Source organism: Pyrus communis, chromosome 13 (assembly GCF_963583255.1).
Source record: "Pyrus communis chromosome 13, drPyrComm1.1, whole genome shotgun sequence".
Classification (NCBI taxonomy): domain Eukaryota; kingdom Viridiplantae; phylum Streptophyta; class Magnoliopsida; order Rosales; family Rosaceae; genus Pyrus; species Pyrus communis.
In genome coordinates, this window is record NC_084815.1 from 557,121 (window position 1) to 578,837 (window position 21,717).

General features: G+C 38.4%; 5 protein-coding genes across 5 annotated transcripts; 4 read left to right on the top strand and 1 right to left on the bottom strand.

The window, feature by feature from the left end:
- Window positions 1-182: 182 nt before the first annotated feature.
- Window positions 183-1,640, top strand: LOC137712074 (LOB domain-containing protein 20-like). The gene is made up of 2 exons (XM_068451220.1): window positions 183-599; window positions 1,317-1,640. The coding sequence occupies exons 1-2, from the start codon at window positions 183-185 to the stop codon at window positions 1,638-1,640; spliced, it is 741 nt and encodes a 246-aa protein (XP_068307321.1).
- Window positions 1,641-2,525: 885 nt separating this feature from the next.
- LOC137713551 (probable zinc metalloprotease EGY1, chloroplastic) lies at window positions 2,526-7,383 on the bottom strand. The gene is made up of 10 exons (XM_068452861.1): window positions 6,855-7,383; window positions 5,489-5,953; window positions 5,226-5,366; window positions 4,626-4,727; window positions 3,847-4,058; window positions 3,662-3,712; window positions 3,515-3,584; window positions 3,266-3,334; window positions 3,031-3,081; window positions 2,526-2,910 (listed from the first exon to the last, which is right to left on the bottom strand). The coding sequence occupies exons 1-10, from the start codon at window positions 7,215-7,217 to the stop codon at window positions 2,752-2,754; spliced, it is 1,683 nt and encodes a 560-aa protein (XP_068308962.1). The 5' UTR covers window positions 7,218-7,383; the 3' UTR covers window positions 2,526-2,751.
- Window positions 7,384-8,895: 1,512 nt separating this feature from the next.
- Window positions 8,896-12,832, top strand: LOC137712579 (uncharacterized). The gene is made up of 10 exons (XM_068451674.1): window positions 8,896-9,051; window positions 9,661-9,883; window positions 10,093-10,250; window positions 10,343-10,488; window positions 10,683-10,745; window positions 10,846-10,938; window positions 11,072-11,233; window positions 11,414-11,505; window positions 11,740-11,900; window positions 12,159-12,832. The coding sequence occupies exons 1-10, from the start codon at window positions 8,961-8,963 to the stop codon at window positions 12,461-12,463; spliced, it is 1,494 nt and encodes a 497-aa protein (XP_068307775.1). The 5' UTR covers window positions 8,896-8,960; the 3' UTR covers window positions 12,464-12,832.
- A 1,048-nt stretch (window positions 12,833-13,880) lies between these two features.
- On the top strand, window positions 13,881-16,275 carry LOC137712581 (uncharacterized). The gene is made up of 3 exons (XM_068451677.1): window positions 13,881-14,374; window positions 14,490-14,619; window positions 15,645-16,275. Exons 1-3 carry the CDS (start codon window positions 13,934-13,936, stop codon window positions 15,878-15,880), a joined length of 807 nt encoding a protein of 268 aa, XP_068307778.1. The 5' UTR covers window positions 13,881-13,933; the 3' UTR covers window positions 15,881-16,275.
- Window positions 16,276-17,081: 806 nt separating this feature from the next.
- LOC137713279 (disease resistance protein RPV1-like) lies at window positions 17,082-18,299 on the top strand. Its single transcript, XM_068452569.1, has 3 exons — window positions 17,082-17,343; window positions 17,412-17,520; window positions 17,615-18,299. The coding sequence occupies exons 1-3, from the start codon at window positions 17,082-17,084 to the stop codon at window positions 18,297-18,299; spliced, it is 1,056 nt and encodes a 351-aa protein (XP_068308670.1).
- The last annotated feature ends 3,418 nt before the right edge of the window (window positions 18,300-21,717 follow it).

Consider the following 21,717-nt stretch of genomic DNA (forward strand, 5'->3'; position numbering starts at 1 on the left):
ACCCCCCAAACCACCCACCACCCCCCCCCCCCCCCCCCCCAAAAAACCAAAAAAAAAAAAAAAAAAAAAAAAAACTTATTAAATCTCTAATTAAATTACCCTTAATTTATACCTTCCTACACACCTATAGCCCAACTTGTTAATTAGCTAGTCCTTCCAATATTATTTCCATTAATTACTTGATGGCTGATCAGCCAGTACAAGGAGATCATGGCACGTCTGAGGGCCGAAGGAAGGGCACATCCAGCAGAGGGGGAGGAAAGCGCGCTTCGATGGAGGCGGCAGTCAGAACGACAACAACAACTAGTAATGTAGTAGGTTCAGGTAGTGGTGCAGCTCCATGTGGGGCGTGCAAGTTTTTGAGGAGAAAGTGCATAAGTGGGTGCATATTCGCACCCCATTTCGGTTCAGACCAAGGAGCTGCACGCTTTGCCGCGGTGCACAAGGTGTTTGGGGCGAGTAATGTGTCGAAGCTTTTGTTGCACATTCCCTTGAACCGCCGGCATGACGCTGCCGTTACCATCACCTACGAGGCTCAAGCTAGGCTCTCCGACCCCGTTTACGGTTGTGTCTCCACCGTACTTGCTTTGCAACAACAGGTTTCATTAACTCGTATATTAACATGTTTATTCATCCATTATCTCTACACGTACAAATTATCTCTCTCTAATCTGTTGCCGTCATGGAAATTATTGGCCTATTAATTCTTGTGAAGGAGGAGATCTTTTTGCAAGCAAGTAAAGGAAAATCAATCTAATAATAATGGAGCACATCAGTTTTCAAGATGTAAAATTGAGAAAAGAAATACACAGTTTTAAATAGGGAGTTTTAAGGAAAAGTCCGCGATACTGTTCATTTTAACAAAAAATCACATTTTTACACTAAAAAGTCAATCCTGGTACTATTCACTTTACCTTTTATTTTGTCTTTATAGTTAAAACTCAAAGTTTTCAAGTTTTTTTCACTAGTTTTCCTTTTTAAATAGCTAATAAATGTATGTAGTGGTTAGGAAAATACGTAAAAGAATCGTTTTAAAGGTCTTAATCGGCAATTACTTTTATGTGGTGACGTATCAATAAATTGTATTTATTGTTACACTCGAGATTTGTCATATGAATGACGTATCGATAAGAAAACAAGTTTACTTTAACGTTCATGAAGATGACGTGAGTTATCATGACCGGAAGGCTCCAGTTAAGATGCAAATCACCGGCAAAACAGTCAAACCATACACACATATACACTCATTGAAACGTATACGTATGGCTAACTGATATGATATATAGTTTAACTGTTGTGACATGAATATCGTGCAGGTTGCATCTTTGCAAGCCGAGCTAGCAACGGTGCAAACTCAGCTGATAAACAGCAGGTTTGCATTTGCAAATGCTCTCCAAATCACCTCGCAGCAGCAGCAACAGAACATGGCACTAATGCTACAGCCTGCTTACTCCAACAACACCTCCACCTCCACTAACCTAATCAACATGAGCAGCTTGACCTCGAACTTGGACATCGATGCGGCGCCATCTTCACAGAGCTTCATGGAGCCTCTTCAGCTTTCAAGGCCATCCCAAGATGATGAAGATGATGAGGAAGAGAGTCGAGTTCCCCTCTTGTTCGCCAATAATCGATATTAGTTTAGAATTTTCTCTTCCTTATTTTACATATCTAAACTTTCTATATTTTTCATGCAAACTCTTCAAAATTCGCTTGCTATCATCTATATCGATCGTTATAGTCAAACTACACTCTCTCTTTTTTTTTTCCCAATTCGCCATATATGTCCAAGAGTAAGATTTTACACCTTTCATATATGTCCAAAAGTTGTCAATTTCACGAAGGAACAAATATTCGAGTAACCATAAAGCATAAATGCATATGATTTCAAACATCAAGGTCAATGTGAGAAACTAAAAGTTTGAGAAGCGTAGTAGTTGTTTTTTTTTTTTTTTTTTTTTTTTTTGGGTTTTGGGAACAAAGAGATGCGTTCTTAAAACCACTAGAAATTTGGAGGGTCTGCATTATTGTGAACCCTGAAATCTTTGTGAGAGAATATAGCATATGAACACATCTAAAAGTGAAATGACTTTTGCACACATTTTTTCTCCTCATATACATCTCTCCTTATTTTTGTCCCGTGATTATTCTTTACTCCATTTGATCCAAACACCAAAAATAAAAAGATTTGCTAAGAGAGAAACAAGTGCATGAAAGTCATTTGCTTATCTTAAAATGGCTAAAAATAACTAACGGTGTGGAAACATTAATCATATGGTAAAGTGTCTTCTGATTAGAATGGCTAAATATCAGTGTTCGTTGTGTGAACTATTATTCCGATGATCAAGTTAATTAGCTGTTTAATTCAAAAAACGTATTAACAGGGGTGGTTGTTTTTGGCCCGTGGCTTACGCGAGCCTTGCAAAGGTACTCGCCCCTACGGGCCTGTAATGCGACGTCGCACCTGCCCGATTAGGCAGGCGTGCGTGCTCCCACACTTTTCGTTGTTTCCAGATTGCAAGAAACATGAAAACCCACATTTTCCACTAACTAGATTGTAATATTTTCACTTTCACAGTTGTTCTGTATTCATATCTTTACAATACTAGCACATCAGAACTATCAAATACGAAAAAGAGTGAAAAAATGGAATTTTACTAGATCGAATGCGTATTGCATTCGCAAACTTTATGGCTATTGGATCACTATCGAAATGACTCGAACAAAAAATCGGCTGTCTCGTATGATGCATCAAAATGTGCTTACAAGACCTATACCTAGCTCCTCGGCAAGCTCATCCCATACAGGAAGAAGTGTGAGTACAACAAGGAACACGGCCGCTGTAACAATTGTTTTCCTCCACGTTCCAACCTCTGTTACATCATTCAGACACGGTTTCTCGGGAGTCCTCTGAACATTTACATAATCAAAAAATGCCATGAGATGGAGGTTTTTTTTATCCTTTTCCGGTAGCAGAAGGAGGATTTTTGGAAGCATGAAACCACAATTTATAAATTCTTATTTGCAAACCTGGCATATGAGCACGTAGAGTCCCCATGGAAGTGACAGAGGTCCGCCAAGCTGAAAGGAAAAGGGGAAAAAAAAAAAAAAAAAAAAAAGGAATCAAACTTAACGAACCTAGGAAGTTGGAACAACTGTCGTTATAGAGATGATATTGGAACACATGAAAAACCTAATGCAAGCAACTTAATGTTTGAAGCAAAACACTAGCACGTTATTTTTAAGTCGTAAAAGTTAGGCATACCACCCCCAATCCAAGCATGGTGTATGTCGTCAAGCCAAAGGCAACTAGTGCATTTTTTCCAAAAGCGCCCTACAATACCAGAGATATACCATATGCCACATTAGAATCCAGCTATCATCACTGCTGAATGTCTACCTTAGGCAACTTCAAAGGAAAAAACAACTAAAACAAATTAAATAAAAGATTTGACGAAATCATTATAAAAAGAAAACAGAGAGAGAATTTCTGTGCACAATTTTGCAAATTCACCTGCACAGCTCTTCCACCATCAAGACAGCCCACTGGAAGCATATTAAAAGCTGTTGTTGTCAACCCACACCTGCAATGTTAAACTTGATTCATGAGTACGTTATGCATTGCAATGAAATTATTAAGCAACTAGTCCAGAAATAGTACCAGCCAGCAATCAAAAGAGGATGAATTGGAACAGTCGCAGCATGCATTGATCTGCATGTTTAGGATGGTAACATGTCAATACGAATATATGACGTGAAAGTTGAAACTGCAATAGATGTCTCTTAGCTCACATACAAACAAGGTGGTCAGTTTAACAGTGCTACAGAGGCAAGGGAAGGACATACGCATAACCAAGAGTGGCTCTACTGATGAGTCCAAGAAGCAAAGAACCTTGAAACAGCGTGCTTGGAACCTGCACCAACTCTCCTGTGGCATTGGGATTAGATGAGAGCAGCAGGCCAACAGCAAACATTGACAATGACAACGCAGCACCAGCAAAAGGACCCGCCAGTGATATGTCGACTTTTGTGCTCCGATCAGGGAGAATGGATTTAAACTACAAAACCAGTGACCGATGAGAAGAAATTCTCTGAATCACCTTTAAGTACAAAACAAGAAAGATAAGAGGGTCTAGGCGCACATATACCTAATTCGAGCAAAGGTATCTAGGTCAAACTACTGCATCAAATACAACATACCTATAGCTACAACCATCACACAAATATAAAAGTCCTAACTTATTCAAACATAAAATATGGGAGAAATTAAAAAGTCAGAATAGAATAAGCCACCACTCTATCTTAAATAAAGGAGTGTGATATCCACACATCCCATTTTACTTCTCACACACCTTTTTAATTTTTGGCCGTCGGATCGGATGAATTGAAGAAGATCAACGGACAGAAATTATCAAGGGGTGTGTGGATAACACACCCCTAAATAAAATATGTAACTTCGTGTGTAGGATGGGGAGTGGCAGGGGGAAGAAATAGATTACAAAGATCAAATTTACATTATTCATTCAGGAATGACTCACTCCTACTCAGATCGTATACTAAACAATGTAGACAAGTCTCTTAAACGGACATGTTTCAAAGTGCTATACTTGGATAATTAGAGGTACCTGAGTGATGGCGCCAAAGCTACCAAGAGTAATATTAGGAATGAAGAAAGGAATGCTAAGTTTTACTTTGTTTGGGAAAGCAGCCAAAAAATGCCCAACTTCCTGCATGCAATTGACTCCATCATAATCATATTCAAATAAGAACAAAAGTAAAATTCAAATAGAAGATCACAATTTACAGAATATGGACTAATTTGTCAAAACTCAAAAAATAATTTGGAGAAGGTTAAATTGACAGAATTTTTTTGAAAAAGAAATTGACATAATTTTCAGACAACACTTATGCTAGTCATCATATACACTCACTTGAAACTGACAAAATTGAGCATCTAGTTCATTTTATTCACAAGCATGCCCCTCACATATAAGCATGTTCATTTATTTGCAAGCATCAAATCACACATTATACATAACAATGTAAATAAACATTACAATTAATCAGCTCTCTCTTACATGTGCATGGGGTTAAAGATTTCACTTGATGGAAACGAAAGAGCATAGTGCTAAAGCCAAAATATATTGTATCCATGTATATAGCATGGAACAATACATTTTTAAGTTTGAACCAAAACACATGAAACAGCAAGACATCTCACTCACATGAAACAACAAAACCCCCAGAACACCATATGCTAAGGGCAAAGCGGAATCTACAAACGGGGATAGCAACTCCATATCTGGTGGGTCAACGGCATTTGGGTCTGTGAAGTATTTCACCACCTCTGGCGGAAGTTTATTTATCTGTTGATAAAATGCGATATTAAGTAGTTAATCTAAAAATGAGAAAGAAATCAATTGTTGATAGACCCATTTATAACATCACGAAATATATTTATAAGTAGAAGTAAGTTGGCGTACGGTACCTGAGATGCAATTCCTAACTCCACAGATGATCCAATTGTTAGAAGGAATAACAAGAAAGCAATTACATATTGCCAAAGTGTGGTTGGCCCTGGTTCTGAGACCTCTTTCCGCAGCAAGCCAAAGCTAACACGTGGACCACCACGTGGATCTAGATCTTCTGCATTGGGTTCCTCCACCATAAAAAGGTTGTACTTGTTACCCGTGACCTCAGCCAGTAGGCGTTGGAATTTGGCAAATACCTCTTCTCTCTTTCCCCTCAAATTCCCAAGGAAAAGAACGCCCTCACCGAGGTCTCCAAAAGGCTCCTCTTTGGTCACCCAAAAGGTCGAATAACCAAAAAGTGCTTCCTTAATCAGCTTTACATCAGCAGGATCAACCTTCTCGGGCCCAAGGAGTTCCATCAGTTTAAAAGAGTCAACTTGGAAATTATTGTACGCAGGCCCAAGTGGTGATATAGTTGGCGGCTGAAGGACATATTGACACATCAAGCTATTAGAGACAGTGTTATTGTACTAAGTTAGATGTACACCGCTTGGCCGCTTAGAATTAATTTTATCAGTACATATGCAAATATCTGCATTGATAATCAGTTCCCTCACAATTACTATGAATAGAGCATATGTAGAAGATTAGCCCCAACGGTTATCTGTAACCTATATTCTTACATGAGCATTCAAGGTAAATACACACACACACACACACACACACACACACACACACACACACACACACACACATACATATATATTATGTGTCAGCATGTGTGTGCGTAATTCAAGGGCCATTCATTGTGTCTTTCACCGATTCATGCACTGCAGTCAGTCCTTGAAACTGAGCTCCCAACCGTTGGTGACATTCAATGGTTGAAGCTAACTAGATTCTGTCTATCTAAACTGTTGGAAGTCCAGATGGGGCTCCACCTCCACATATATATGTAGAAAACAAAAAGGAAATTTCTCCAACAACAATTCTTAAAACAATCCAACAAAGACACTAACACAGAAAATGAACTCAAAGGCACCCTAGAGTGATGCAAAACTAAACCCACAATTGGGTTGATACCATTTTTCGTTACGACTATTATCAATGTCATACCGTCATCAATCTCGAATTCCGCAAAATAAAAACCCACTGACTAAACTGGAAAATTCAACAAATATAGAACCTTATACTCCTATTTTTGCAGAACCCAAAACCGAATTTTAATTCCTATAGAAATTTCTTCATTAAAAATTCAAACTTGATAACCAAACGCTATAAGGTAACAAAATTAAGAGAAGAACAAGCCAATGCGAATTCAACAGCTAATGCAAAAACCCAAATGGATATAAGCAAGAACACATGTAACAAAGTTGAGCAATGTACCCTGGAAGAAACCGATGGAGGTTCAGAGTCATAGTCGTTCGTGCGCGTTTTATCTTCGTCTACTTCCGTCGTCGTCACCGTCGTGGAGTCGGTTGACTTATTACTACTACTCCCACTGCCGCTGCTGCTACTCTCTCCGTCACCGTCACCATTATCGCTAGAACTATAACATCTAAGCCTACCAAAATTCCTACGCGGAACCCAACAAATTCTCTGGGTATTTACACTCGCTCTGCTGCATAAGAAGCATGAAGAACTCTTCCTCCTGGATTTCTTGGGCGATGGCAGTCCCGGAATTTGGCGGGTTTTGAGGGTGAAGTTGAAATCGAGGGTGCTGAAAGTGCAGCCGGTGAGCGTTCCCATTCAGCTGAATTCACAGAGCTGAATTTTATGAGGGTGTGAAATTACAACACCATTTGGAATTTGGAAGGAGAGGAAGGGAAGAAGTCCTGCACTCTTTCAGCTAGTTTTTTTTTCGCTGTCGCTGAACATGTGAATATCCGATGACTTTTGCAAATATCCCCTTTTTTTTCTTTTTTCTTTTTTTCAAATTTTCCCATATTTATTTTTTAAGTCACATTCTTTTAACATTAAAAACGAGTTCGTCTTCGGTAATCCGTCGTTTTTTTTCCTACTTTTTATTTCTTGTACTAATAAGGAGTCTGTACTCTTGAATAAAACTTGTTAAAAATACTTTATAAAGAGGATGCTGTATGTCTTTATACAAGACTCCTGTGAACAGTGGCAAAGTCAGGATTTGTCGAGGGGAGGGATAAAATTCAAAAGAGTGCAAGCTTTAATTAAAGCAGTTGCTTTTATATTGGAAAGTGCAAAGTTTTGAGTCAATATTCATAGAAAAGAATAATCTCCACAAAGCAGTTGTAAGCAATAATTTTCTCAGTTTTTATATTGGAGAGTGCAAAAACCAAAAACATCTCTCTAGAAGTCTCCCCCACAACTTCAATTTTCTCAGTTTTTATTTATTTTTGCTCCGTCTTCTCCTTATATACGTCGGGCAGAGCCAACGTTCAAGGATGTTGGTTTCTTTCTTCTTCAGGGATTAATCATTTTTTCTTTTTGAAACTATATGGTGTGAATTTGATCATACGAAATAGTTTTGTGTATTTAATTTTGGGTATTTGGAATAATTGAGTTTTGGTGTCTGTCTGAGCAATCTAGGCTCTCCTAATTTACAGAAATACGAAGATCAGTCGCCTGTAAGCGGTGCAATCTACGATGCCAAAACCGAATCTGGTCCTCGCCGAAAAAGATGGTGGTATTTCTCGGCGCAATTTTGTCAGCATGGGAGTGAGAGAGGACAAACAAGAGATGGGAGGAAGGATAGAAGCAGAAACAACATCCTATGGTATGGAATTTAAGGTCAATAATGGTGATTGTTGAAGCTGGGAGTGGAGGGCGTTGCGGCAGGATTGACGAGGACGACCTCCTAGTTGAAGTTGGTGACGTTTTCCAATTGGTATTATGTGTAATTATTTAATTGTTTAAGGTCATTTTGGGTGTTTTAAAGTTTCATTAAAGGGCTCAGCGCCTTTTGCAAATTAGGTTTGCGCAGAAGCTGTGGAAGCAAAAAAAGTCGGTTTTTCAAAGCTATCTTTTGCTGCTTTGAACTTTTAGCTTTTTTTTCATAAAAAAACAGTGAAAAAAAACTGAAGTTGAATGTTTACCAAACACAAAAAAACTCTTAGCTTTTTTTATACCTGTTTTTTTATTAAAACACCTCAGTATCAAATCAGTACTTAAAATAATTATTGTTTGCAATAAAAATACGTCGAAAACACGTCACAATTTTACAATTGTTGTCTTTTCCTTTACGTATAAGGTAATGCTTTGCATCATCTATCTCAATTAAGATTTAAGATACCAAACGAGAAGAATTATTGGGTTTATGTAGACAAATTTAGTATAAGAAAAGCCCAATGGTAACCATGAATTTGGGCCAGACAAGATCCAAGCCCTTTTCTTCAAGGCTCAAACTTCGATGCTTTTACTGCCTCGTTAAGAAAACGTCTCTTCAGAACGTGGAAAATCTTCTGTACTTTTTATATCGGGGATCAGAGAGAGAGAGAGTAATGAGTGTGCGAAGCAATGGGCTCTTCTCCCTCCTCCGCCACTCTGCTCCTCCTCTTCGCTTTCTGTCTCTCTCTTCCGACCCTCTCACCTGCCACCGACCTCAAAGGTATCTATCTCTCTATCGTCGCTCCCATTCGTTTCCTTCCTGCCTTCAATTGTGTTCGGTGTTTATGGGCCTATTGCCGTCTGTTTGGTTTCCGAGAAAATTTGAGGAAAATCAATGAAATTTTGATGTTTGATTATGTGGGTTGTTTACTTATTTCCATTTTAATAGAGAAAAACTTGAGCTTTGACTTGCTCTGCATTTATTTGCTGTGAAAATTATTACGTTTTGGTCTCCACTTTTGTTATTTCTTGTAAGGCAGATAGAGGGTTAGGGTTTCGTTATGCCTCTTTAGGGTTTATTTGGGTTGCTGTATTGCTTGAGTGAAGTGTCAAGCTCTTAGCCGGTTAGGGTTTCAAAAGTGTCGATTTTTCGGCCTTAAAAGTGGAAAGTTTCAATATTCTAGGTTAGCGTGATACCCTCTTGGGTTTGATGTGATAACGTATATTGCACCTTACCGGTCGCTGTCGCTATGATTTTGAGTTTTTAATCTGCTATAGCTAAACAGTATGTCCATTGTATTTTTAGGGATTTAAAGAGTTCGAATTTCTCTTTCGTTTCGCTGGTTTGTTGTATATTTGAAACTAACCTTTAGCAATATTGAAATCACAGGTGTTGATATTGAAAACCCAGTACTAGAAGTCATCCCGGCGCCTCTTTCTGAGCTCTCAGTTGTGCCTGGTTCTAAAGATGTTTTATTTTGTGAACGGGCACGAGTTTCTGGGGTATCAAGGTTAAAACTTGGGAGTTATGCAAGTTCACTTAAGATCACTTTGTCTACATCTCTTGTAATCCCAGAGAGGTTGCATAGCAAAATTCAAGTTTGTTTTCATAGGTGAGTGAAATGTCTCATCTTTACTGTACAAGCATTTTGTTTTTTTTGGATAATTGTGTTTTATTTATTCTGATTGAGTTATGAGTGCACTGTATGCCTACCCCTCCCTCCCTCCCTCTCTCTATTGCTCTTTCCCTTACTCATTTCTCTAGTCGCGCGCACACCTTTTTTCTGTGGATTGCTTTCTCTGACTCTTGAATTTTGTACAGGAATAATACGCTTGGATTATGTCAGTGCGAAGAGGATGATTGGAAAAATCTTCAGAAAGGGTTATGGAGCTCTGTCATGTCGCCTTATGATGAAAAATATGTTGATCTCAAGTTCATTGGCAAAATACCTGGCTCTGTCACCATAACTGTTGAAGAAGGTCTGTCAAAAATAAAATAATGTATGGCTGCCTTTAATTGCTTATGCTACAATTTTCAGGCTTCAGTAAATATTTTAATTATGTCTATGCAGATTTTCAGAGATGGCGCCTTGTGTGTCTGGCATTGGGATTCACATTTCTATTGTTGGCACCAATTGTCAGCAGTTGGGTACCTTTTTATTATAGCAGTTCAATGATTATAGGAGTATTTCTGGTCATTATAATCATTCTCTTCCAGGTACTTTTTTGTGTGATTCCTATGTATTTATGTTTTGTTTGCATGCTCTTAGGTTTTCTTTGGGTAGTTTGAGTTTCAGATCTCTAAAAAGAATTGTAGTTACAGGGTTTTGTGATAATTATCTTTCACCTGCAGTTTTTAGCTTGCAACTTTGTAGATAATGTTTTGTATTATTGTTTTCTTTAATCTTTTAGGGAATGAAGCTGTTGCCAACTGGAAGGAAAAATGTCCTCTATCTTACCATATATGGATCTGTGGTAACTCTTGGTGTCTTGAATTTTACTGTTGCTTCAGAGTTTATTAACCTCATTTAATTTATAGTACTAGTAAATCTTACAATTTGTATACCTTTGACAGCTTGGAGCAGGATCTTTCCTTGTTCATCAGTTTTCACTGATGGTAAATTCAATTCTTTTGAATTTTGGGCTAAGTGAGGAGATGCATAACCCAGTAAGTATTGGTTCCCTCAATCTTATATTCGCAAAATTCTCATAAATATCTAGGCAAATTGTCTGCTTCTGATGCTTTCTTTTTGGATCACTGTATTGTCTTGGCTTCTTACCATGTCGTGTTTTTCTGCCAGGTCTCTATATTTTTACTAGTGGGAATTATCCTTGCGGGAGCTGCATTAGGGTACTGGATTGTGAGGAAGTTTGTTGTCTCAAATGATGGGACAGTAGATGTTGGTATAGCACAATTTGTCAAGTGGGCTATGCGTATCATTGGAACCACCTCCATCTTGCAGGTGTTCTCTTGCATTCCTTTTGGCTGTTCTTGATATTCACGACTGAATTGGTTATTCTAGTCTTTTGTTAAAGTTAGTTTTATAAATTGAATGTAATTGCCAAAATATTGTGTTATCGATTCTTTTCATTTTTTCATCTGTTATTAATATAAGCCTTTTCCACTCTTCATTATTTCTCAGAGCACACTCGATACTCCTTTAGCAATGGGCGCTTTGGTTTCTTACTGGATTATCTGCAAGTTCATTACTTCTCTGAAACGGCATCTCAAATCGTAAGTCATACATTCTTTACCTGCGTACTTTCTTGGCATTACAGAACTGAATGCATTTTAGCAGAAATATTTTTTTAACTTTTTGTGTGGAGCTATATTTTTCTTCAAATAAGTTTAGATTTCTGGATAGGTTTTGTATTTGGAAGTTAAAAATTAGTGGTCCAAGAATGATGTGTCCTGATCATTAATAAAGGGTTTTGTCACATTAAAACATATTACTATCATTACATGCAGTCATCGGTCGGGTGCTGGGAGTGGGAGTCTTTGGCTGCAGAAGGGAAACCAGGTCAAGGGTAGGCAAAGTCGTCCAGAATTTCTTAGCAGGTCTAGCCCACAAGAAAAGAGTTGGAACAGCCGAAGGAGTCTATCTGCTTGGTCTGACTCTCCTGTTAAAGGTATTTTTATTGTATTTGCTGTTACGTTTATACATATTTTGACTGATTTCTTGTTTCAACTACTCAGTAGTTATTTTTTTATATGCTTCAACAAAGAGTTTGGTTGATTATTTGTTGTGGTTATTCAGAAAAAAACTCAGTCGATATACCATCTTTGTTGTTTCGCTGAGTGCTTCATATAAGTCTTTCACATTTGTGAAAGGTTCTGAACTGCAGTTTGACGCTTTAATTTTTGTTATTTGTCTCGGTTTGTTGCAGGTGTCATGACCCCATCCTCCAGGGCACCTAATCAACAGGAGTACTATTCAACCTTCCACAAGGTGCAGAACCGAAAGAAGTTCACAAAGAAAGAGTGGGATGATTTCACACACGAATCAACCCGCCAAGCTCTAGCAGAATGGGCAGCATCTCCTGAAGTCCCTAATTGGCTCATCGAGCATGCTGACCGCATACAGCTCCTTCCAAGCGAGAGTTCAGATGAAACTGTGGGAAGTGGATCAGATTCTACAGACGAGAATGTCGTGGAGAGCACAGATCGATTAGGTTTTCTTAAGTGGCAGTGACTGGCACAGAGTATCCTATTGACTATGGCATCTGCTACTTGAAGTTGGCTTAGATTGTATTCACTATTCTATAACTGTTGATGTAGGTCACACTAACTTGAACTGCCTCCTTGACGGAATACGTAGAGAGCTGTATAGAACGCGGTAGGAACGACGTAGTTAATTTTTCGCACCAGTAAACGTTATAGTGAGCGACGTTTTTTCCAAAACTAGTTAACCATGTCATTGGCAGATCTTGTTGCCTATTTGCTTCAGTCCCACATTGTTGAATTGAAGTGTGTTTTCACCCTTTTTAGGTTTTAGCAGCCAACACTTGTTTAAGTAAGAAACGGGATCTTGTGAATTATTATTTGTATCTTGTTTATTTTATTGTATTTTATTTTATCAAAATTTATATCTTGTTTATTGGGAATGTTTATATTTTGTTCAACAATTTTTATAATTCAATCATTTTAAGTTATATTTGGACATTTCGCTCTAATGTATTTCAGTTGGGTGGTTAAAAAGCAACAGATGATTGTAGCAAATGTGAGAATGTTTCGTTGAATGTGTGAGCATACAAGAAATGATAGGATGAAAAATGAGGATATTTGAGGTAAAGTAGGAGTGGCTACAATTGAAATTAAGATGAGAGAAAAATTAACTTAAGGTGTTTTGGACAGTGAATTGAAGACTTACACTATATTTGGATAGGAAAATAAACTTGGATTTAGATAAAAGTCATAATTTATAAATTGGCATGCACAAATTCCTTTTTTTTTTATTCATAAATATAGAAATTTAGAATTTCCGTGTGAAAAAAAAAAAAACTTGGAATTTGAGAACTCAATTCCCAAGTTTAATTTCCATGTAAATAGATGTCATTCCTAATTTTTATGATGAGAGTTTAAAAATAACAAATTACGTATTCAATTCAATTTTTCTTTTAGGTTAAACAAATAAGAAAATTCACAAATTTTAGAAAATAAAATCCCTTCATTTTAAAATTCTTTAGTAATCTTAAATTTCTTCATCCAAACATAGTGTTATAGATGTTCCGGTTAGAAAATGCAACTTTGAGACGTCAGGCAAAAGAAGTAGATGAAGATTTGGAAAGAGATATAAAAAAAGATATGGAGTTTAACGAAAGATTTTGCATAAACTTGAACGCAGTGGTGTTTTAGGATTTATAAAATCAACCCTAGTGTAAGGTTTATTGTAGTTTCTGCATATTTTTATTTTGGGAGTCTTAACGAAACACTCTTGGTAATGTTCAATTTTAACGTTAATGATATTTTTACTTTAAAAAATCACTTAGGATACTATTCAATTACAACATTTTTTTATAATTTTGATTAAAAGTCAAAATTTTCAATATCTTTTTATTAGTTTTCTTTTTATTTTTGGGTCTCTACAGAATTCGCTCGTGGACTCAACGGGAAAACCCTCCTAAACCCCAACATTTCATTTTGCCACTCCCAACACTCCAAAATGTTCCTCCAGAGGCAGCGCGCCTCCGTACTCACCCAAGCCCTCCAAATCCAACTCCGCCGTTACACCCAATCGTCCGCCGCCGTCCTCCTCCAACCGGACCCCGAACTCGATCCCGACCTCGAATCCACCACCTCCTTCCCGATACCCGACCCGAAGTACGCCGAGACCATCTTCGCAGTCCCACGCACCACCTCTGGCAAAAGCATCTCCGCCAAAGAGCGCAAGGCCGGCCGCGTCCCCAGTATCATCTTCGAGCAGGAGGACGGCCAGCACGGCGGCAACAAGCGCCTCGTTTCTGTACGGACCAACCAGATCCGCAAGCTCGTCGGTCATCTCGGCCGCTCTTTCTTCCTCTCCAGGCTCTTTGACCTTGAGGTTCGCTCCGACTTCGACTCCGAAAACGACGTCGTTGAGAGGGTCCGCGTTTTGCCTCGCTCGGTATGTAGTCTTACACTCTGCCGTCTCTAACAACTTCAACAAATTTGATCCAATTTAAATAAAGTTAATTTAATTTGCTGCCATGGTTTGTCAAATGTGGTGTTTTTTTGGTTAGATTCATCTGCACTCTGCGACGGATGCACCGCTGAATGTGACCTTCATAAGGGCTCCTTCCCATGCTTTGTTGAAAGTCGATATTCCCCTTGTGTTTCGAGGAGATGATGTCTCTCCTGGATTGAAGAAAAGTAAAAGAAACCACCTTTTTCTATCTGTCGTATGGGATTTCATTTGTTTCATTTCGTTGTTGCGAATTTCCGGTTGTAATTTCTGTTTCTGTCTTCTTGTTGTGTATGCCATGCTTTGATCCAACATTGCCTCCATTCTGTTGTGCATATAACAAACTGTCCTAGTTAGCAAAGTAGGATACTTGGTCTCATTCGGATTATATCCCACTGTTCCCTTCTCATAATTCCATTTTCGTGTTACTGGGTTTTCACGTGCATTATAGACGTATATAGAAAAGAAGAATACAGGGGCTTGTTCTTATCACAACATAGCATGCAGATATCATCAGATTTTAGATTTAGTTCAGGTTTATTACGAGCCTTATGTTGATATGGAACCTTCTGAAATCTTAAATGCTTCGAGAATTTATGTGGGAAGTCATTGTTTCATGCAAAAGATTATGAAAGGATTGGAAGTTTTTGTCTCAAAGCTGTAATTCCGGACATCAGTGATTGAGCATACAAAGCTTCTGTTGTGGAGCATGTTTTTGGTCAAATCCATAACTAAATTAGGTTGGAAAGTTCCGGAAAGTGTCAGGGATTATACAAGGATTTTGTCAAACGAAAAAAGTTTCGCTTTTATGGAAACAGTTTTCACCATATTCCATTTCCAAGAGTTGAGTTGCATCTAAGTTTTTGAAGGTTGTTCTTGGTATTGATTTTGGTAGATTGCGTTCTGTGTTACGTATTAGCATTTTCCAAATCATGGATATGAAGGTTAGTTTCAAAATAGTTTGCGGGAGGTAAATTAGAGTTTTAATTATAGGGGGAGACTTGAATTTGATAATGGCTTACTTTTCATATTATAATTTATAAGCTACATACTTTGTACTGTAAATTTAGTACGTGAAGGGTCTTTATGGTTTTTGTTGTACTTAGAATCTAGTTTGCTGTTTTGGTTACTTTTGATCAGTTTGCATTCTTATTCATATAGCTTGATAATCTTATCGAGTTAAGCTAAACCGTGACATTTTACAATTTGGCAGATGGTTGTCTAAACACAATCAAGAGGACCGTAAAGTTCCTCTGTCCTGCTGATGTGATTCCTCCATATATTGATGTGGATCTGAGTGAGTTGGATGTTAACCAAAAGATAGTAATGGGAGATCTCAAAGTTCATCCAGATCTCAAGCTTCTGCAGTCGAAGAATGAACCTGTTTGTAAGATCACGGGAGCAAGGGTTTCTGAACAAAAGAAGTCTAAAGACAAAGACTCTAAATAATTGCTGTGGTTGGAGATTCTGGTTGCCCCTTATTAAGAAAACAGGCTTCCGCCATTATATATCCCTTCTCAGCTAACCGCATATCTTTTGATCTTGTAATGGCCGTGGAAGATGAGTTGATGGAGTGCAACTGTGAGTTTTCATCTTCTTTTTCGCAATTGTTTGTGGGTATATTTCACTTTCGGTGGGGAAAAATGTGGTTTGCGGGTGAAGGATGCCATTAGGGAGAGAGGAAGAACTGGTTTTGCTTCGCGATTCTTGTGAATCTGAGCCAGAATTCTATGATAATAAGAATGGTAGTTTCTGAATGCTGTCAATATACAGGTACTTGGATTTTGTAAGTGTTCTAAATAGGCACTTCGACAGATTTAAGATGTCGATTCGGTTCTGTGTTTCTTTTTCGATCTCTCAGCTGAAGTTCTTTGTAGTTCAACGGTTTTGGGCAAAAGAACTGGGCAGAAGAACTAGCAACAAATGTTTTGGTCAAATTTTGTTTTGGGAAAACGTAGCTACAAACTCGAACAGGGTTAAGGTGGTCGGAAGGCAAATTAAAGTGACTCGCAAAACCACAATAACAAGATAGTCACCGATGCAATCATCTAAAAGAAATAAGTTGTAGGGGTGTTCATCGGTTCAACACCTATACGTCTCTTTGGTGTCGATGAGTGGCACATGGGTTGGTCTTTTGGATAAAACGTCGCGTGTGGTAATATGCAAATTCGGAACAACAATCGATGTTGATTGGTAGTGGATTGTTGGTCCATTTGTCTTACATCCTATGGTTCTAATATTTGTAACGAAAATCACTTTTTGTCTTGATTAAATACACTTTCATAAGTTTAGATCGACCATGAAAGATCTTGTGCACCCAAAATTGGTGTGGTTTCTTTGTGGCTCAGTCATTGTTTGACACATATCATGACAATAAAATTAAGAAAAATTAAGTTTATAAATAGGTTTCAGTCAATAATTTGGAATCGTAGAGAGACCACACTCATTTTGGGTACCCGAAAAATCTGAAATCCCAAACTGATAAAACCCCAAAATTTTTGGGGCAAATATGTAATAATACCCGTAATTCTTGTAAAACACGTCTGTTTGGCCATAACAGTCCTTTCGAACCTTTTCTCTGTTTTCTCTCGTTGACTATGCGAGACAGGGAACGACTGGAAGTCGACTCCGACAAGCTCTCAAGTTTCGAATGGCTTCCACTACGCATCCAACTCAATGCATATACGACGTCTTCCTTAGTTTCAGAGGCCAAGACAATCGCAAGAACTTCACTGACCATCTGTATGCTGCTTTCGACCTCAAAGGAATCGTGACCTTCAGAGACGACCTCAAACTTGGCAGAGGAAAATCCATTTCCCCGGAACTCCTGAAAGCAATCGAAGAATCAAGGTTTGCGGTAGTTGTTTTCTCACGAAACTATGCTTCTTCGACATGGTGTTTGGATGAGCTTAGTAAGATTTGCGAATGCATGAAGGAACTGGGACAAACTGTTTTTCCTGTTTTTTATGATGTGGAAAAGCGTTTGCTGCTTACGAAGAATCTTTCAAGGGAAATGTAGAGAAGGTGCGGAGATGGAGGGTTGCAACGACGGAGATAGCCAATCTCTCTGGATGGCATTTGCAGGATAGGTAATCAAACTTTTGTTGTCTTCCATCGGCATATTTTCACTCATTGACTTGTGCTTACTGCTTTCTTAAAACATAGAATTGTCTCGTCCTGCAGACATAAGTCAGAAGTTATCCGTGAAATTTCTCAAGGAATATCGAGTAAATTGAGGGACACATTCTCTCAAGTTTCCAAAGAACTAGCTGGAATAGAATCTCGTCTGGAGGAACTAAATACGTATTTAGGTACAGAGTTAGATGACGTTCGCATTATAGGGATCTGCGGGATGGGAGGAATAGGTAAGACAACTATTTCTCGTGTTCTGTATGAGAGAGTATCGGGCCAATTTGATGGTAGTAGCTTTCTTTCCAACGTCAGAGAGGTTTCCGAAAAGTGTGGACTAGTTGCTTTACAGAGACAAATTATTTCAGAAATCCTGATGGAAACAAATGTAAATGTATGGGATGTCTTCAAAGGTTGCGATGTAATAAGAACCAGATTGCGTCATAGAAGGGTTCTTCTTATTCTTGATGACGTGGATCAATCAGAACTGTTAGAAAATTTAGCAACAAAACATGATTGGTTTGGTTCGGGGAGTAGAATCATCATAACAACTAGAGATGAGCATTTGCTTCTTCGACATGGAGTGGATCAAATATACGAGGCCAAAGAATTGGATCAAGATGAATCTCTTATGCTCATTAGTTGGAAAGCGTTTAAAAAGATGGTCTCCCGTTGGCGCTTGAAGTTTTGGGGTCCTTTCTGTTTGGCAGGACTGTATCTGAGTGGAAAAGTGCATTGAATAAACTAAAAGAAGTTCCTAACAGAACAGTTTTTGAAGTACTTAAAATAAGCTTCGAAGGACTAGAGGAGATGGAGAGGAACATATTCCTAGATATCGCTTGTTTCTTCAAGTTGAAGAACAAAGCTCGAGTAACAGAGATACTTGACAGCTTTGGCTTTCATTCAGATATTGGAATAAGAGTTTTAATTGATAAATCTCTCATAAGTGTTTCGTATAACATGTTATGGATGCATGATTTGCTACATGAGATGGGTTGGGAAATTGTTCGCCAAGAATCTCGTAAGGACCCTGGAAAACGCAGCAGGTTGTGGCTTTTCGAGGATGTCTATGATGTACTAGTGAATAATAAGGTAGGAGATTTGCAGTGTGAATTCAGAAACTAACGTATGACTAAGCAAAACTATAAGCTGTCATTGAAGGCTTTGCCCTAACTTCACCTTTAGACGAAGAGGTTCACTCGAGCGAGGATGCCTTCTCTAAAATGAACAAACTGCGGTTTCTCAGAATAGGTAATGTGCACCTTTCCGAAGACCTTACATATCTCTCAAATGAGTTAAGAATTCTTGAATGGCACGGATATCCTTCAAAATCTCTCCCATCAAGTTTTCGACCAGAAAAGCTTTTCGAACTCAAGTTGTGTGATAGCCGCATTGAAGAACTCTGTCAAGTTATGAAGGTATTGTGGGTTGTTGTACATGTGATTTCATCAAAAAGCTTGCAAATCAGTAAATGCTAATTTAATCTCTCTTCCCTTTCTGATTGTTTTTTTTTTCCCTTTCTTCTGGATTTACAGAAGCCTCTGGAGAAGTTGAAAATCATTCAGCTAAGTTATTCTCGAAGTCTCATCAAGACCCCGGATTTTAGAGTAGTCCCAAACCTTGAGAGGCTGATCCTCGAAGGTTGTACAAGTTTATACCAAGATTCACCCGTCCATTACAGGGCTTAAAAGACTTGTTTTGTTGAATCTGAAAGATTATAAAAGTCTTAGAAGTCTTCCAATCTCCATCGAACTGCAGTACCTTAGAATTTTCATTCTTTCCGGTGCACAAAACTCAAAAATTTCCCTGAGATTGTCGGAAATATGGAACACTTGTTCAACCTGTCGTTAGATGGTACAGCAATACGAGAACTTCCCTCAACAATTGATCACCTACAAGGCCTTGAATATTTAAGTCTGAGAGACTGTAAAGGCCTTGTGAATCCTCCGAGCGCTATTTGTGCGTTGGGGTCTCTTAAAGTTCCTGCATTATCTGGTTGCTCAAAACTTGAAAAACTGCCGGATAACTTGGGGGATTTAGAATCATTAGAGGATCTTGATATTGGTGGAACTGCTGTAAGAGAAGCACCGTCCTCCCTTAAACTCTTGAAGAACCTTAAGTTATTATCTTTCCACGGATGTAATGGACTGCCATCTACACCTTGGATTTCATCCTTTGGTCTACGTTGGTCATGAGAAGACATCAAGATTCTATAGCGCTTCTGGTTAACTGTTTGTCAAGCTTACATTCTCTAACGGAACTTGATCTAAGTGACTGCAATTTATTGGAAGGAACACTTCCTTCGGATCTTGGCTGCTTAAGCTCATTGGTGAAGCTACATCTAAACAGAAACAATTTCGTCAGCGTTCCTGCAAGAATCAGTCAACTTACAAAGCTTACGGAACTGAACTTAAATGGTTTCAAGAGGCTTCAACTATTGCTGGACATTCCATCAAGCGTAAGAGAATTAATGGCGCAAGATTGTTCGTCACTTGAAACGTTTTAAATCCATTGTCTGCAGGCAGTTCGGTGCGGGTGGGGTTCAGTTTTATTAATTGCTATAGATTGGCAGGGAATCCAGGCATTAACCTGACATTTCTCATGCTGAGGAAGTATCTTCAATCATCAATGAAGGCCGATTCTCAGGTCTCTCTCTCTGTCTCACACACACTCACACACATACAACACATACTTGATTCTTAAAGTATGGGATGAACAAGGCGGGGGCGGGGGCGGGGGATTGATCCATACCTGGTTGGCATACATAATTTCGACAAGTCCCACTTACTTTTTCATTCTTATGTGTTAGTGAACACATGATATGTCAGGATGAGAACGATCCTCGTACCTTTCATACATAATCCTGCTGGTAAACATGTGATAAAAGTTGTACTCATCACTGTACAGGAACCATTTGCTGCGTTCAGTAGTTGTATTTCTGGAAGTGAAATTCCAAAGTGGTTCATGTATCAGAGTGCAGGCTCTTCCTTAAGTATCGAGGTGCGTCCACATTGGTGCAGTAGTAAGTTCAAGGGAGTTGCTGTATCAGCTGTTTTTGGAGTCCGCGACAATGCAACCATCCGCCGGGTAGATTTGAATTCAACAGATGAACCAAAGATTCGGTGTGAGTTTGATACTGACAAAGGTGATGATCCCTGGCCTTGTTCTTCCCTTCACCAAAGACATATGCATCGAGTCAGATCACCTTTGGTTGTGCTACATATCGCGCGAATGGTTTGCAAAGTGTGCAGGTGAGTGGTGGAAATGTAGACATATTCAGGCTTCCTTCGAATCCAGCATCTCCGTCTTGGAGGTGAAAAGGTGTGGGCTCCGTCTGGTATATAAGCGAGACATGGAGGACATATTCCGTGATGATTTTGATGAATCATCGGTAGGACTAGGAGGTGCCAGGCAAAGTCGTGATATCTACGAGTATTATGATGAAGTCGAACGCCGGGAAAGCGGTAAAATCAATCCGATGATCGGAAAGACGGTCATATTCTTCAGAGCTTTTCTGGTTGGATTGCTACTTTTGATTCTTTGGCAACTTTGCCTTTCCCCAGGTTCCTTGTTTGTCAAGTTATTGGTAAGTCAATGTGTTCAAGTTCAACCTAAATTAAACCTTTTTGGTATCGTCAGATTATTCAAGTGCATATGTTGATTTTTAGATTCATGGGTAGTTCTTCCGAACACAGAAAAATTTCTCCTCACTTTAGAACAGAGAACACACACAAATCGAAGTTCTTAATATTTAATTTGATTTTAACCCTTGATATTGAATTCAAAGTTATAGCATCAATTACTCTTTCAAAAAAAAAAAAAAAAAAAAAAAAAAAACCAAAAGTAATAATTACTTGCTAAGGACTTCTTATCCGTTGTAACACCAAATGCCTCACAATACAGCTAGCATTTTTCGACATATAAATTAGTCTATCAGACTATCAGATCAACATATACAATAAAACCCGAAATATTAAACAAAACCAAAATATAAATTAAAATATAGTTATCACCCCCATTCGAGGCTCCTTCCCCTCCCCTCCCAACTCGAGGCCACATTTTGTTTTTGTTTGTTTGTTTGTTTTTTTTTTATTTTTTTTTTATTTTTTATTTTTTATTTGAGAAGAAATGATAACACTTTATTAAAATAAAAACAA